The sequence below is a fragment of the Sinohyriopsis cumingii genome, chromosome 16, assembly GCF_028554795.1.
Source record: "Sinohyriopsis cumingii isolate HCF-2022 chromosome 16, ASM2855479v2, whole genome shotgun sequence".
NCBI lineage: Eukaryota > Metazoa > Mollusca > Bivalvia > Unionida > Unionidae > Sinohyriopsis > Sinohyriopsis cumingii.
The window spans coordinates 75,233,009-75,252,055 of NC_142976.1; the positions used below are offsets into that span (position 1 = coordinate 75,233,009).

A 19,047-nucleotide genomic window follows, 5' to 3' on the forward strand; every position below is an offset into this window, starting at 1 on the left:
TCTTGAAATTCTGTTGCGATTATGATCCTATCGTGCGTTTTAATACACACCGGAAATATATTGGGTGGGATGTCATTTATCGCATCGACATATCTGATTGGTCTACATTCGTTATCGTTAAATCGAATCGGTCACTCATTTTGATCATCTGAATTTCTTCATGTTGAGATAAGAAAATATGGTTGTGACGTAACTTGGTTAAGTCCTGGTCATTGCCGGGGGTAAAATAATAGATTATATTACTGTTGACGCAACTACTAATTTTTTCGTTATTAATAGTGTAAATACACGTGTTCAAAGCAAGTCAGTCGCATACGATCAAATCATACCCATAAACGCTGCAAACAATTGGGGATGGGTGAGGGGGTAAAGTTTCATAAAATAAAGAAAATTGCAGATGATGAGACAAAAATGCAATAATATTTGTAAGCAAGCTGATTTCCATCAGGAGATTAGATGAACTGAACTATATGGTTATCTGCCGAAAACGGCAATGGGAATTGCCTAAACATGTAAAATTACACTCAAAGGATAGCAACATTTAGGATGCGTAGAAGGCTGCCGGTAAATTTGGGAGATTAATTGTCTGACCAATTTACGGGTTTGAAACAAAATTTAAAATAATAACGGCTGATAGTTGATCGGTAACAGCAAATTTTTAGCAAAGCCTAATTTTCATCAGATTGTTATGTATATTTAATTTGCATTGTTTGTCAGTGTTTTTATTTTTTTTTAAATTTTATTATATGCTATGGTAATTTGTATTTTGGATTTCACATACACAAACATATATATATCTAAAAAATACAAATCGTATGGCGAATGACAGTCCTTTCAATTGCACTGGATCCAGCAAGGGATCACGTGTGTCAGGGACTGATTAAGATAAATACAATAAACTGACAACGAACAGTGCGAAACTATACCTAAATAGCATGTAAAGTTTGCAAACACAACGGTTTTTGTGTTTTATTTGTTTGTCTTGGCTATGTTTTGTATTTGCCTTTGATAAAGACTCATTAAGAGTCGAAAGCGCTCAGGCTAGTTAGATACTAAGTTTGCACTGTTGCAATGTTCATTGTCTGTTTATTGTATTTATATATCTGTCTGTGCGCCGTCAATTACCAATTTACGGGGCCTGGTGTCATGATAATGTGACTGGGTGGGATATCATGCTACATGTCTGCTGCATAATGCCTCAGTGCTACACATCGCTATAAACTGTCACACTGCAGACATCGTAGCGATATGACTGAAAAAGTGTTAAAGCTACGTTAAAAATCCAAATCACACACACAGACACACACACACACACACACACACATTTACGGCTTCGAAACCTTTACTGATGAATCATACGAATGTGAAACAAGAAAAAGAAAAAAACATACAAGTGTGAAGTTATTGTTTCGTAGTTAGTTGCGGTAATTTGAGCGTTAAAGTACTCTTCACTTTACAGTACCCTGCACGTTAAAGTACTCTTCACTTTACAGCAACCGTTGTCTTGAGATCATTGGAAACAGAAGAACAAATGAACCTCAAGCAACAATCATGCAGGTATTTGATTTGCTTAGTAATGAGATTCATGGTGAGTTACATAATACCACCAATGAATGTAACATTTTAAGAATTGTAATATGTCTTAAGAAAAAGGGGCAATATTCCAATCTAAATGCTATATTTAACATTTGACATCGTTCTTTCTTTATAGCTCTTTTATATTTGAAAGGAATACATATAATCTTGAGTTTTCTTATGCGTGTTAAGATTTATCCACTGAGATCATTTCATCGCACTGCTTATGTCACCAAATATTTTACTATCGCATCACAGAAATTTCACTGTCCGGCTGAACAATATCGTAGTACTGCTGATAATGTATAGCTGTTTCGTATTTTTCTGTGTGCTGGAGATGGCTATGGAGTTAGTGGGTGACCAAACAGACATGTTCTGTACAGAATGCAGCGTATATAATTTCATATCTCTGCAACTTCAAAAGCTAAGGTGTTATATTTCGGAACAAAATAATTTTTGGTAAAATTCTGAAACACCTGTCAATGATCATAAGTTTATTTTCTCAAGGTAACAAGTAAACATTAATATTTTAAAGGAGAAACACACACATACACACACACACACATACAGAGAGATACTCGAATTAGTACGTTAAGAATTCTTTATGTTTCAGAGAAGGCAATGAATATTTTGCAAAACATAAACTTCTTGCAATAAATTACAACCGGAAGAAAGGACTTCACAATGATACAGTGAATGAAATATTGGACTACGTACACTAACCTTCTGACATACGGGGAGCTGAACGACACATACAAAAATTATTATTACTGAAATTTTAATTTATGCGCAACGTAAAACTAGCACTTTGTTTTGTAGACTTATTTTGAGTGCTATTACGAGTTAAAATGCTTGTGCACAAGTGAAATATTTAAAAAGACGAGTAAACACTAAAAGTAGCTTTGCAGACCATGGTACCATTCCTACGAAACGGAGGCGTCAGTTTTAAATGGACAGAGCGGATAATTGAAAATAAGTCAATATAAAGAAAAACAGTCTGTCGCATACTTAACGCAGAAATCCAGTGAATATTGCATTACCCAAAGGTTCAAACTTTGTACATAGGGGAAATCCATTGATTTGTTACTTTAAATATCATTTCATGATTGACAAAATTACGAAAGAAACTTAAGATTATTACAGCATGTCATTAGATTTTGATATATTTTCGTCACTTCCTCAGAAAAACAACTTAAAAAACTAATGTTCAGTTTTTTTGTACCTGTTTTGTTAATCAGTGTATGAACAGCAAAAAAAAAAAAAAAAACAACGATATTAATAATTAGTAGGATGTAGATGTATTTAACAGCGATGTCATTGAAGAAATATTTTACGGCATTAACAATAAAGATCTATATAGCTTTTCAATACTATTTAACCATTTTTGAGGATTATCGTTCAAAAACATTCGACAATTTGATTATGTAAAACCACAGTCGGACTTAGTACTCAGGTTTATGAAACTGCCTATTCTGAGTGGTGGACAAGATGAGCATATACATTTTTATCGGAAACAAAGCGTCTAAATATATTATATAAAGGCGAAATGGGTACTTCTACATATTGCATACCACATTTATACTAGAAATTTGCGATGTCATATTTGTTTGACTTAGTTGTTTCCTTAATATTCATTGCAGATAGGCAATAACCGTTCATCGGAAGCTCCTATAAATTTGGTTAAATGAATTAGAATAAAGGAAATCAATACAAAGATATGGAAATATGTTTTACGCCCAAAATTGGTTCATTAGAGATAAGGAAAATACACTTTTGATAGATTCAGTCATTAGCTTAAAGTACATTTGGTAGAAATAGAGGTCGAACGTTTCGAAAATAAGTTGTATATCCGTAAAATGTTAAGGAATATAGGAATGTCGTTTTACCAAACTAGTTGGAATAAGTGTCGAATTAGTGTATGTAGAATTATAATGTAAACATGCAAGACTAATGATACTCCATGCGGAATAATAATGATACTACTCCTACTACTACTAATAATAATAATGTTGCGTTCGAGACGATGAAGTTATGAATTTGTTTACTCATGTGAGGTGTTGTTAAGTATTTGAGGTTTATCAGACATTCATATGTTAATCTCAAACATACCCAAATCTAGTACACTAACTTTAACACTACGATGGCTGCAAAACTGATACACTTTGTTTATCTCAGCTAAACACTTCATTTACTTCCTATAAATGCGTCTCATATAACAGCACTTATTTTGATACTCGTTCGGACGTAGAATTCAGTGATTCCTTTAAACGTGGGCTCTTAACATTTACCTATATATGTTTAGCGATTGCGTGTATGCCGAGGTTATTATTTAAGTCGGGAGAACCAGAGATATTTATCCCTTGGAAAAAAACTGTCTTCTTCTGTAGGCTAAAATTCTTTCGATTACTAGTGAGGAGATTCTAACATAATTTTGCTACCATTCGATTGGTAACAAGTTTGGTTCCGCAGTCACAAATCAGCACTGAGCGCAACACAAAACGTGGACTAGTGCTCAATGTTCAAAGATTTAGTTCATTCATATCCCATTTTGGCATTACCTTATGGAAGGAATTTCTACATACAGGAACCCACTCTTGTGAGGACTTGCTAAAATAATTTACTTACCATTCAACTGGTAACAAGTCAGGACTACTAAACATAAAACTGAGCACACAGCAATAATTCATGCTCAAATTGTAATAATATCTATTATTTCTATCCGAGTGGAAGTAAGAAATCTTGACATGACCTGAAAGAACAAATACCTACATACACACCAATTTTTCAATTCTAAGCACGCGTCCAAAGATATATTTTAAAACCTTTGATACTGCAAGCAAACACATCTTCAAAATAATCAGTTCACTGTGACACCGGTTTTGCCGAGTGCATCTTGAATGCTACTTATTTGGAAAACAGTTTTACTGGCACGCTGAGTCAGATACACGATGAACGATATTCTGTGAATCGTTACACTGAAAATATGAAATAGAATTTCCGTTGAAAAGGGATCGAGTTTGAATGATACGATCGATTTTGATTGCATCTGGTCGTTGGATGAAGCAAGTACGTGTTAACATAGACACAGCACAACGAAAATGAGCTGTCCATTTGGACCTTCAGTGGAATATGTATGTGATCCAATCTCAAAGAGCGCACTGGACAATGGCTAAAGCGTTGGTTTAATGATCAAAATGGACTGCCAAAGGTCTACCACGGTCTTTCGCACTGCTTCACTATTCGAAAGAATAGCGATTTTTGCATGGATCAAAATTCTCCAAGGCAAATTATAAACGGCTTAGTTAACCGAAAACAGCGTATTTAACTGAGATCAACGCTTACGAAATGGGAATAAAACTTCAAAGGCGTATCTGAAGTCTCAATACTGTTGCCACTCATATCTGATATATTTACAAATGATAGTGTCTACTTCGCAGTACTCTATCATTACGCAATTAACCGAACTTTCTCCCCCATTGATAATGATTCTTATGATGTCCAACTTGTCGTACAAAATGAGAGCATTGTCCTGACTAATTGGTTTTCAGCTACTGTCATACAATTCAATCATCCGAAAATCTAAGCATGCAAGCCAATCTTTAAAAAATCTAAGCATGCAAGCCAAACCTCAGAAAATCTAAGCATGCAAGACAATCCTCAGAAACTCTAATCGTGCATGCCAATCCTCAGAAAATCCAAGCAATTTTTGGCAAAACAAGATGGAAATGTATCTTATTTCATCCAAGAAGACCACGACATCTCACCTGTGATGTGTGGATGTTCAGCTAAGTTTTACAACTACATATCTGAGGTCTGTTAGAAAACACCACGACTGTTAAATATACAGCATAATCGCATTTATTGTCATGAAAATGTTTTAATGAAACATTTCTGTAGCAAAAAGTGTTATGTATATTTGATTTAATTATATCTGATTTAATATATATATATATATATATTAAATCAGATATAATTAAATCAAATATACATAACACTTTATATATATATATATATTGATTCAATTTAATTATTTGTTTGTCAGTTTTAAATTTGTTTTTATTTTTCATTACATTCTATTGTAATGTAAATTTATTCACTAGAGATGATACCTTTTTCAGAAAATAGTTTGACCTTGACTGATCGTTTTTTTAAACACCAGGTCTTGATCTAGATCCTGACCTTTATTCAAAATTAGTAGCAACCACGTAGATAAGTTCTAATTTTATTTCAAAATGACTGGTTGTTGTCGAGGTCATGATAGGATTACTGATTTAAGATGTAAACAATTGGTTTTGTTTTATTTCTTTGAGTAAAATGATTGGTTTTCGTCAGGGCCACACTAGGTGTACGTGATCTTTAACAAGTGCATAATTTCGACAAGGTTCTGGAACATGATCGTGTGACCCCCTTTTTGCGTTTTAAATATGATATAACCTTTGTTTTTGAAAGATATTCTTAGTAGTATTTGGGCTCTTACACGGGAAGTTATATCTTGTACTGTTTGGAGTTATTTGAAATTACTTTGATTCAAAAAGATTAATTCCTTTTTCCTGGAAAATACGTGTTCTCATATGAAATTCCTTAGCAAGGACAGCTCTTATAGAAATTTATTTGGATTTCCAAAATCGGAGTGATAATTCTTGTTTCTACAATGAACTGTGTGGACTTCAACACTACAGCTTACGTCATCGTCTTCCATCTTGAATTCTTCATCGGCACTAGAACTTTAAATCATTAGAACAGTTTGTTATTAGGACTACTGTCATTTTATTTGTGGATTATTCTTGGATTATTTTTGGATTTGATTCTTAACACCAGTAAATGCATATTTTGTCATTTTTACAGACTTTTTCCAGGGAGATAAATTGTTATATTTTTCCAATCTTGTTATTTTCATTCTTTCTTGTGTTACTGTTTATTCGAGTCTAAATATGTAACATAAGAAAAGACACTAAAATTTAGTTTTGATGCTTTTGCATATTTTATTTTAAGTTATACGCTACCGAAGCATAGAATACATGTATTAGAAAACATTTTATGATTTAGTAATCTGGTCACATTTAAACAATGCAACTACGATTCCAGATACCACGATTTGCCACAGTTCGTATGTTACCGATCACATGGTATCATAAGCTTTCCTATTTGGCATTTAGCGTCTCGAACAAGCTACGATTTCAAAGAATTTAGTAAGCTGATTCAAGGCTGGCCAAAGCTTCATTGTAATAGGGTTTTGTCTCTCAGTGTAGTGGTCATTTTTAATCGACTTTGTGCCTTAAGTTTATTTTTGGTTTAAATCTTGCTTTCCTACTGTTTATTTATTATCTAATTTCTGTCTTTATAATAAATATGGGCACCTTGAGTTCATAATATCGATTCTTTTAAGTTCGTCTTTGTGATTGCATTTCACAAACAAACTTGTCATATCTAATTGTTTCTGTGCATGCGTTCTCCGCTTTATCACATGTGCATTTACCTTTCGTTTTTTGCTTAAAACGTCTTATGTATAATTTCATGTTAAACGAATTGTAGTTTTTTTTTTGTCTTTTGTAGCAGTTGTTGCGTCGGGGTTTGTTAATTTTCATGTCAATAGGCTTTGGTGAACAAAAACAGCTAGGCTACTTGTGTATTGTTTATCCTGTATTACCTATATCATTTAGTCTATTAACAATATTTAGGGGGGCCAGAGATCTAAAGCGCTCTCCGTTACGGATCACTGCCATCTCACCTCTGTCTGCGTGGGTTCTAGTCTCGGATTCAGCCAATGTGGGTATGTCAGAAAGCTTGCCAGTAGCTTCTCGTGGGTAGGTGGTTCTTTCTGGGGTTTTCTCGGGTTCTTCCTCCACCATTAATACTGGTCGCCATGTATAGCCTATCTTGTGCTGAAAAATGGCGTTAAACCCCACAACAACAACAACAATATTTAGGCGAAATATGTAATCATGCTTTATATTTAATTTCCAGGTTGCATAATGCATTCGCAAACAAGTTAAAAACCGGCGTTTAATTCGAATAATCAGTGAATTAAAACTGCCATCTGTATGAGGGAACTATAGGAAATTCTCTGCGCAGACTCTACAGTCCACGACAGTATCGGTCCTGGCTAGCAAAGACTTTAATAGCGTGCCCACCGGATAAACATTTTATTTTAGTTGATGAGTATCGGGCTACTGCATTTTCAGCATAGTTCTATGGTTTACTTATCGAAAATTTAGCTCTAGAATTTCGTAATTGCCGATGCCCAAGCAACTAGAGAAAGTTACTTCGCCGCTAAAGGACAATTATTTTGACCGTTAAACATCAGGTGCAGGTTTATCTGCTAATTAACACTCTCCTATCGCATGCTTATTTGTCATATCTACGCTCCCTAAAGCGAAGAGTCTAAAGATATTTAGGACCGTACGAGGTGCCCGCGAGGCATAAATTAAAGAATGATTAAAACCAAGTGAACTGTGGAAACTCACTATCAAAAACTCCCCCGGTGTTGTGTGACATGTCGGCAGTCTATTGAGCTAGCACAGAGTTAAGGAGTACATGATATAACGTATCAATAAATACCTTACCTGAAGATAGCTTTCACATCCAAATATATTCAATTCAAAATTATTTATTTTATAACATTTCTCTTTCAAGTCATCAAGTACAAAACCACCATTTTTGCTTTCTACAAATACTCTAAACTCAACATAATGAAATTTGCTTTAATAGTTTTTCGAATTTGTTGTTCAATTTCTTGCAACAATTCCTTCTCTTGTTTTTTTCTTTTCTTTTTTTTTTCTATTAGAAGAGTATTCGAATTTGAGAGGACTCATTTCTGATAAAAGAATTTTAAGGAATAGTGGATCATCTAATATTATTATTATCGTTATTATTATTATTATTATTATTATTATTATTAGGGGTAGTAGTAGTAGTATTAGCTGCAGCAGCAGTAGTAGTAGTTGTAAATATAAACTTATTTCGTCTAATTTTCGTTCTCTTCATTTACTTTATTTTCATTTTCGTAATGAATTATTTTTGGTATAAATTGAAAGGTGAGTATCGTTGGTAAATCGTCATAGACATAGCTGGGACAAATGAGTGTATTTTTATTGTCAGTAAAACATATCCTTGTTTTATTTTTCAAGAAAAAACTACAAACATGCACTTTTAAAGAAATATCTGAGTCCAGCTATGCTCATTAATCTCAGGATTATAAATGATTAGCGGGTCGCAGGGATTCAGTTCTTTTTCATGCCCAGTAATCTGTCTCTTGCTTGGGTGTTGTTTTTTGTTCTGTAGTTACTCTATCTATCTATCTATCTATCTATCTATCTATATATATATATATATATATATATATATATATATATATATATAGAGAGAGAGAGAGAGAGAGAGAGAGAGAGAGAGAGAAAACACAATTTTCAGACATGCTTGTCTCAAAATTTGAGAGTGATTGAAAACTCTATGCTAAACCGCTTCCACTCCTTACTAATGATTACATCTCCCCCATAGATCCACCCCCACAGAAAATGCATGTTCACACGCACAGACAAAAGGTATTACATAATCCTAACATTTCTTTGAGAGGTGCCGGGGTAATAAATTGTGAGAAGGGTTGGTAGGTTCAACAACAGATAGCCAATCTTATGAGATTGAAGTTTCATGTCGCTTGGACCCAATCAACCAAACTTGGACCCTATCAACCAACCTTGGATCTAATCAATCAAGAATGGAAGACAAAACTTAACTTTGCAAACCCCTTCACGTGACTTAAAGCGCATCCAGAGTTCACGTTTACTGTTAGCAAACAATGCATTTTTATTGAAAAAAGTTGAGAATATCGGCACAGGTCCTGCTGCACGGGTTACATATGATGATATGGCTGTTCAAAAGCCAATAATTAGTCGTTCGGGTTTGAGGTCGGTGGTGTTTTACTATTAATGTTCTTTTGACAGCAGTTCCCAAATTGGCTTAAAAACGTCAGCTACACTAAATGTATGAATTGCATCGATATGTAGAAATGCTATTTCGCCCAAATAGAAACACATTGGGCCCTTCGGTTATAGTTAACGTGTAAAGAATTCATTTTGGTCAACTAATGATCAATCGACGAAGAGTCCGCCCATAAAGCTTGTCAGGCCCCCAAAACAACCAATCAGTAACCCCTTTAGATGGACTGTGCGTCGATACTGATGATCAGAAGCGTTTAATCGATACATGCTATATCCTATATCCAGCGGCAAAGAAAGGAAGATAACATATTACGTAAGGTAACTATGTTATATAGCATCTTGAATAATGACAAGACAATTCTAAACTGACGGAGTACCATTGCCGAGATGCTTTTGGGTGTAAGTGGACGATTTGTTTGGGCACACAGACTTAAATTAATTCAAATCTTTAGTTCTCATATTGTGGTATATAATCGATGACAATGATTCTGCTTCATAGTATCAGTAATTATTGCTTTTATTGTTGCATACACACTATTATTATTATTATTATTATTATTATTATTCAGGTGCTACTGGTTCCGTGTTTCGTTGCTGTTCTTCATCTGGGATGGCCGGTGCTGGCGCAGTTTACCGATGACTGTTTCAAGAAACCAACTATCGCCGAGGAAGGAGTCAAAACCTTTGAAAGGTAAATATTCCGTCTCCAACTTCGTTTCTCTTCATCGGAAACCTTATATGTACATACTCGACGAATTCTAGAAATAAACATGAGCTGAAAACTTGGTTAATTAAATAAAGATTTTAAATCGTTTTACTCAGAATTATAAAAGATAACTATAGTCCCACGCAAGTTCATTGCATATATATATATATATATATATATATATATATATATATATATATATATATATATATATATATATATATATATCTTCTCCGGTGACTGTGATTCAAGGACTTTGTCCCACCCTCCTATCCTTAAAAATATCCTGCTATGAAAATATGCATAAATTGTGATCAAGCTATAACAAATGAGACTGTCACTGTCATTTCGTATATTTGACAGTTGACTACCATGGTGACCAATGTGGAGAGAGTCTTAAATTAAAAATCATCATGGGAACTATATAAGTTTGTGTCTTTCATCCTAGCCGATTAGGATGGTGTATAGTAATGGAGAGACAAAATATAGAGGGCGTAACAATAGATCCTTGCTTACACCAAAACATGGGAATAAGTATCTAGTGTCATGTCTTATGCGGATTTGTTGAGATTTCATCTCATTTTTTCAGGGGCATATTTTGTATGCTTTCTGCGAAACGAAAATTTCATGTCATCGGTTATGTAATTAATTTAGCTAGAAAATCGTAAAAATGTTCTCCAACTTTAGGAAACGAAACCTCAAAGACAAGTTTCAGTCTATCACTGTTAAAGAAGGCTTTTTAATTTACATCCAACCGAAGAGAACGAAATTCAAATTAATCAGTGAATAAGTGGACGTCTTGCAAAAAAGAAATAACAACTTAATTAGAGTTTGCAATAAAATGTACTAATACCAAAAGTAGACGGTAAAGTTAGGTTAAATTTAGGATAGTTATTCGTTTATACCCAAATGTCTCATAAACTATCACACTCTCACCTGGAGACTTTAGTGTTCTGATAATATATATTGTGTGTTACTTGCTATATATGGCATAAAAAGGAAGAATGAAGACACTCAGATTTTTCAGACAATGAAAAAATGTATTTGATATTCGACACCTTTGCAACGCGCAGCTCACGTCATCTGGTTGTGCAAACTTAAATAAGTTCCTGATATATCTTTCCTTTCTATGTCAAAACAATTTGTATAAAATTCCTTCAGATTAACTAAGACTTTTGTTAGGCATTAATCTGGTTACAGCTCATCCATAAATCAGAATAGATCGCATTCCATTATCTAGAAATAACTGCATTTCAATAAAATGGCTGGAACATTTAGTAACAATGACCTTTTATAAACCAGCCAAACCTCACCTATTTGCTTTGTCATTTTACTCAAAAGTCAAACTTCTGAAGTCAACCTTTCATTTTCTGTTTAGACTGGCTTTAATTCTTTTTTTTTCTAATGAATGCTAGCAATGCAATATTCTTCACATGCCGCAGGCGAAATCTGTGATAAAGTATCAAAGATGTTCTTAGGGACATGAAGATATCATATCAACTGATTGACTCATTTAGTTCAGTGATACCTATCAATGATCACACAAGTTATACCTATTTAATGAATTTTTTTGCAATATATTTGTAGAAACCCAGAAGCATAACTATAATGATGGGTTGCATTTTATCCAGCGTGGTCTGATCAAGAATTTTATTTGTCTTACAAGGCAGTAGACAGTAGACAGTCGTAAGCTGTTGAGTGTTTTGATTTCCTGATTTGATCTTAATGCAATTGTCTTAGTCTACAGGTAAAAACACCATGATGACTAAAATGGTTAAACGTACCAAGGACTCTATATATGTATTTTATAAATATATCTATTCAAAATGCGTAAAAAGAAATAGAACTCAGCAGACATTCCTTCATCATATTTATTCAAGGACAACATAACCTAACCATTCCCGATCTTAGCATGTATCAATACATCTATCTAATCAGAAAAACACATAGGATGACCACTCAACGACAGCGTCAATGCTCATTCCTTCCTTCAACAAGACAACAGTTTACAAGCTTACCCTTTCTTAATTGCTCCATCCAGGCAGCACATTTTATATGAACACATGTGTCAATCCAGGGTGAAATAACATTCTGTAGTGACAAGCATCCTACATCCACAACTATATATCCTGTAATTGAAAAGTGAATTTTGCGTAAATGAAAGATTCCTCACCACAACCCTAATGCCGCATATATTCCTAAAACTAAATAACCGTGTCTTCTAATACACATAATGATTAGTATTTATCTTGAATTCATAAACTCAGCATTCTTCTTTCCATCATCACCATCATATCTTTATCTTCAGCAGCCTCTTCTTCTTCTTCTTCTTCTTCTTCTTATTATTATTATTAATTATTATTATTATTATTATTATTATCATTATTATTATTATTATTATTATTATTATCATTTGCAGTGTCAAAATGCAATATGAGCAAGTCCTTGCTTCAAAACAAACTTTTCGTGAGTTTGTACAGCGTTTGCAGCCGGAGAAAGCTCTGTAAGTGGTTAGTCTGTTGGTCAAGTATGTAACTTCTGTATATTATTATTTTATCTGATAAAAATTAAATGCTATTTGAATTAGACCCCAGCGATGGACTGGCTCAGGATACATGCTTTGTCAGTGTTGCAGAATTTATAAGGGAAGCCTCTGTGCAACAACTAACTGAAGGGGTCAAAATACTCCTGAAATTCACGTTTTACTTTTCATTATCGATACTCGCAGTTAGGGAGTGACCAAGATGGACTGGTTCAGGATATATGCTTCATCATTAAACAAGAGTTGAAGAGAACAAGCCGCTCTATAACAATTCTCAGAAAGCGGACTATTTTATTTCAAAATTTGATCGCCATTTGGTCTGATAATAACCCTTTATAACCGTAACGTAGTTCTATCATTTATGACTTGCTGCGTTTATCGCGATGTGTTGCCACTCACCATTTTCTTGCTAAAGATCTAGAGCGTTTGTTTCCCAGACAATGGGAATAGTGAGCAAGATCTCAACAAAATATTGTAAAAAACCAAAATCACTTTATTTCAATATAATTGGCCTGCGGTCCACAGTATAATATTCTGTGGTATGATATATACTTTTGGAATGCTATATTTTTTTAACACAGCTGAGGTATACGTTCTTCATTTACATATGCACTTAATTCCAAATAGCAGCATTTTCATTATTCGGTTGGATATTAAAGAGCCTCTCTTATAGTAACCGGTCTGTACAAGTAATGTTATAAATTCTACACGTTACTACATCACTGCCTGGCATAAGAGAGACACATTTATGTATGCTTGATTGTACATTACATTATATTCATTTGTTTTGGCATTGTCTTCTATTGCTAAATTCTGGGCAAACGCAAACAAAATGAAATTCATCCTCTATTAAATAAATATTTATTACCTTGCACAGTATACAAAATCTAAATGCTATATCAATTTTCTCTCCTTCCTGTTTCAATCATTAGTGTATGGCTTGAACACCTTACTTGCATTAAATGTCTTATTAAATTAAAATATTTATTACATGAGAGGTATTTTGTATGTTGTAGTAGGAATTTATAATGACTATAGTAGAGAAATGTTGAGGAATTAGTAATAGGCTCTGACCAGTTTTGAAATGCCATGTCTGAACCGTCTTCTATGTGAACTCCGAAATAGATCTCTTTCATTGCCAACATCTTTTGTTGTTCAGTATAACCAACCCTATATTAAAAGAGAATATAATTAATCTGCGTAGCCCATTTGACTCTACCAACTTCGTCTAGATTTATCAACATAATATAATACTGATGTGGATATGTATTATCCGATAATCGCTTAATTCTAATTCGTTAATCGCACAATTTGTATTCTAATATCTGATAATCGCATAATTTTAATTATATTTACCGATAATGACACAATTGTAATTCTATTAGCAGATAATCACAGAATTGTAATCCAATAATTTATATCTTTTTACCCAAAATGAGGTAAAGAGAGGGAACCTACAACATTCCTCTATAGACGCCCAACCTGTATAATTTCGCCCAATTATTTGCAGTATCTTAAACAGAGAGATATCTCTTACTCAACTGAACCAGCACTTATTCAATATCTTTCGTGCATTACCGACATTTAAGGTCCATAACATAATACTGGTTTAATCAATGATTCAATTTTTTTTATAAAAAAACCCAAACATTTTAACATCAAATTGCCCGAACAGCATTTGAAAAGAAAAGATTCGTATCATAGGGTTTTAGGTTTCTGCAGTTAACATTTGTTTAGCCATAGACGATTTCAATTTCGGTGTAAAAAAATAATCCCAAACATTTATAATAAGGCACTACCTCTATCCGTTCTTCATCAAAATACCATATATCCATTCTTTACACATATCTCCCCCACCATTCCTATAAACCACTATTTTGTTTTTTGTTGAGGTTTACCTCCATAGTGTTCTATTACAAAAGAGAGCACGATTGATATTGCTTGCAAATTTAGATCGGGCACTATCGAAAACGTTTGCTTGTTGACTTGAATCAGTAAAGATATGCAAAAATGAAGCATCCTTAAGTACAACATTAAATTCTTTTTGGAGGATGAAAAAGTACGGTTTAACAAAGAGTATTATGTAAATGTTTTTACAAGATTCGCCGACAAATTTCGCTAATTTATATAGGAACCACTGTTTACTTGAATTACAATTTACCTCCTTTCAAATAGTGAAAAGAATGATGATGATGATGATGATGATGATGATGATGATAGCCCTCGGTCATTTGACTGCACATCGTATTGTTTATAACGCATGGATTGCGTAGAGGGGTGGATCTAAATTCAGGAAGCTTGAGTAACAGCAAATGTTTTGTCCTTCTTCTTACAGCGACTATGAATTGAAGCAATACTTCCATGATGTGTGCCCGAGTAAGACTGTGTCAGCCAAATTCTATAGTATTCCTTACCAAACAGGGTACAAATGTTGGACCATACAACCTGTATCGTACACCAAGTGCAGCGGGTAAGTGAAACAAATAAATACATACGTGAGTAGAGTACATATTAAGAGAACTCAGCCACTCATGTACAGTTTTGTTTCAACCATGCACCCAAAGTGTCATACGTTTTGAGTGTCTTAAACTTTTCAAACACGCTTTCAAAAATATCGATTTCTCTGTTGAGCCTCAGTTCTGTGCTACAATACCTAATAATACTGAACTGTTTTCTCTATAATGTATCTCCAGTCAAGAAGAAGAGGAATATGAAAATCATAAGAGATTCAAGTATTTAAAATCTATGACCTTATTGTCTGCCTTGCAAGCTTTTACACAAGGTCATTAAATAGCACAGCTAGGGTGCAGGTATTGTGCTTAAATGCAAATTGTTGAACTTGATAGTTACAACACTAACCCTGGTATACTTAGATGCGTTAAATGACACTAGGAAATACAACATCCAGCTGTTGCATTAAGCAATGTTGAGCGACAATATTGCGCACAAAGTTTACTTAACACTGAGAACTATATCTGTTAAAAGAGTCATTATAGCCATATTTTTAATAATTGTTTTTATTGCTTGATGGCTTTATTAGCCTTCAGTTTTAATATATTTTCATCTCACTAAATATTTGTGTAATGCCTTTGGATATGGAACATTGGTCTCAGTTGCATGAGAAACGTATGTAGATGTAATTGTCGTTTTACAAATTAGGTTTAGAAATGTTATTTGAGTTTGTCGTTTCTTCAGCCAATATTGTGAAACCTCTATCTACACTCTTTCCACATTCACACGTAGCATTTTGTTGATTTATATCTCCAATCTATTCACACCCTTCACTGTAATAATGTTTAATTCTCTGTGACTATACTGAGGATTGACATTTCTCGTATTTTCCCTGCATCAGGTTACATTGGTTGCATTAGTAGCAGTTTGCAGTTGGGTGTGTCTCGGTTGTGATTGTAACACGTACTTCTGTAACTTCGGTTAACGTACTCCTAATTTTCAAAAGACACATTTGAAAACAATTGTACATCTAAATTATGTATTACTGCAAGGTGAAAGGTACAGTGGATATTATTTGATCTATGTGCGGTAATAATTCTTCCCATTTCAACTTATTTTAGTTACTTTTGTGTCAAGTTTTGGTAACAAGATATGTTATGGTTGTGCTAAAAAAAACTATATTGTACAACTCTTGAGCATACAACATTTTAGTTTATAGTTGATAATCCTACATTTAAATGTTAACAAGGCTTATATTTTCGCAAGATTGTATCAACAGTAAAGCAATTTTAATTTGCTTTTATTTTGTTCATACACAAACTTGTAGTGTTTTTATACTGTATTAGTTTTACAGCCTTTATGTAATATGTGATTTGAATAGCTTTAATCTCTGGCTCGGGAAATGGGGGCATGCGAGAAAGCGTGACATCAGCTGCCAGTCGGTGGGTGATTCTTCCCAGGTTTTTTTTCTGGGTTATTCCTCCACCAGCTATTCTGCCCGCCATATATAGCCTAGAAGAACACAGTGGGATAAAAAAAATTGTTTGGGTATGCATTTTTCACTTCACTTCTTAAGACATATAATGTATCGCCCAGCTAGGTATTTTCTACAGAACTCTTGCGGGTAGGCAGATGTTGAATAAGACCAGTACAACTAATGGAGGCTAGATTCCATGTAGTTCATTGGTTAACGTACCGGACTTGCATGCAGGTTCGAATCCTATAATTAAATCAGCGTTGATCAGTTAAAATGCCGTTTCCCTGGTCACTTTATTCTCCAAACGACACTTCCCTCTCTCTCTCTCTCTCTCTCTCTCTCTCTCTCACACACACACACACACACACTTCTATAATTTGTCTGAATCAACATCTGTGTTTGACTTAATTCTTCTACACTTTCAGAGCCACGTGTCAGAACTGGGATGGCGTACCCTGGGTTAGCGACCACAAGTTTCTTTGTAAGGAGAAGTATGTCTATGAGCATGTCTGGTCTTATTGTGTCAACGATAGACAAGAAAATTCCTTCGTGCTAATCAAGGTGAAGATTCCCAAATATTGCGCTTGTACTTTGGCAAAATGTTAGTCAAAATAGAACCCTTAATATGACTATAGGTTTTACTCAAGTGAATAAGAAAACACTTGAAAATTAATCTCTGTCATGACATGCTATGTTTAAACATTGGATGTAATTGTGAACATTCTTGTAAACTCTTTTACTAATTTGTACCAGCATTAATAAATACAGAACTTTGTCCATACTCTGAATAAGCTCAAACGTTTCTTTTTGACCGTGCAAGAAGGAAAAATAACAATGGAGTAAAGCAATACATATAATACATATAATACGGTATACTGAAAATCACAACCGCGCAAGTCCACTATATGAATAACGTGATTTTCAGGCCCTATATGCTTTGAAAACAATACAGATTTTCTAAAAGGCATGTATTTGTATTCTAATACATCTTGCTTTCCGTTACATTCAAAATATAGGCAACAAAAGACGATTGAAATGATTAGCAAACGCTGCCAACAACATTTACCACTGTCGTGTACCCGACTCACGATTTAGGACTAACATCTTCTTTTGAACACGTGTTCTAATTATACAACAATTACGTTTATTGCCCCATATATTTGACAAATAATTATTGACACTCATCATTACAAAATATTGCGTGAAATAGGTAATGTCATGATAGAAATGTTTGAATTCAGCATTGACGAGACCACTGCAAAGCTCCTAATCGAATTTTCAATGAAAGACGGTGCGCCGAACTTTTGAACTTCGCTGAACATGTACAGCGGGATTTGGAGAATCACACATATATATTCCCTGACACCTCACATTTTCCCGTAGATAAGTACTTTCTGTTATCTTACTTTAGATGCCGATTAATTAATCCGGTCACATCATTGTTTGGTTGGAACGTACAGGCTATGGTTGAAGGAAAGTCTTATGGAATCCCAGATCGCAGATAACAAATGCCTCCTATTGATATGTTTTTTCCTGGCGGTTTGAGCAATGCATCGTCATGATAAAGAAATAATGTTTAGCTAAATCAGCTGGGTTCAATCATACACCTGCACAATATTAATAAAATTGGCTTTTTGTTGATTAGTTTGTTTGCATGTTCTTTGGCTATGTTGATTGCATATGTTGCGAGAATGGCAGAACAACACATAACAATGTAATGAAAACTCGCGGGGAATAAACTTACATTGTATCGCCTCACATTAATGCATTGGTTATTCAATTAAATCCCTATTCTGTACGTTCGTAAACGCTTGGATTTTACCTTCTTTTAACTATTTTTTAAGTGTCTAAAACAAGTGTGAAAACTCATGCTAGGGTAATTTTATCATTGTTCTACGTCAGTCTTTTTTTTCAACCAGTGCCACCTAACCTGTGATCTCATTCTAACAACATGTATACAATCTTCATGAGAAGAAAATATACAATATCACCACAAGAAGCTTAAGCAACACAATAGTTCCTAGCCGATACATTGATCTGGCAACAAAAAGTTTTAATAAAGAGGCGGATGCCTTTGGTAGAAATCTAAAAATTGCTTTTTTTTTATTTACGCTCATTTCACATTGTCAGAATCGAAACTGCACAGCATGTGTGTCATAAACTAATATCATGCGTTAGGAACTAGTTTTGGTTGTAAACAGTGTACGTTCATGTAGCAGACTCTAGAGCTTTTGATTAATCTTATTTGACGGTGGACGAACCAAACAAGCTGTTTGGTCCATTTGAAAGCAGAGATGATACAGTTGACGATGTGGATGAATTCATTGAATAGACTTTTCAACCAAGCAAACAAATGACC

At 34.1% G+C, this 19,047-nt stretch overlaps 1 protein-coding gene across 1 annotated transcript; it reads left to right on the forward strand.

Moving 5' to 3' along the window:
• The first annotated feature begins 10,087 nt into the window (after window positions 1-10,087).
• Window positions 10,088-17,364, forward strand: LOC149780808 (uncharacterized). Its single transcript, XM_089936423.1, has 4 exons — window positions 10,088-10,203; window positions 12,638-12,721; window positions 15,096-15,230; window positions 17,114-17,364. Exons 2-4 carry the CDS (start codon window positions 12,645-12,647, stop codon window positions 17,292-17,294), a joined length of 393 nt encoding a protein of 130 aa, XP_089792549.1. The 5' UTR covers window positions 10,088-10,203; window positions 12,638-12,644; the 3' UTR covers window positions 17,295-17,364.
• The last annotated feature ends 1,683 nt before the right edge of the window (window positions 17,365-19,047 follow it).

Excerpts from the sequence above, each read along its gene's own strand:
- LOC149780808 (XM_089936423.1), top strand. The coding sequence starts at position 12,645 with ATGCAATATGAGCAAGTCCTTGCTTCAAAACAAACTTTTCGTGAGTTT. Across the intron at positions 12,722-15,095 it reads TTGCAGCCGGAGAAAGCTCT|CGACTATGAATTGAAGCAAT; the intron begins GTAAGTGGTTAG and ends TTCTTCTTACAG. Across the intron at positions 15,231-17,113 it reads TCGTACACCAAGTGCAGCGG|AGCCACGTGTCAGAACTGGG; the intron begins GTAAGTGAAACA and ends CTACACTTTCAG.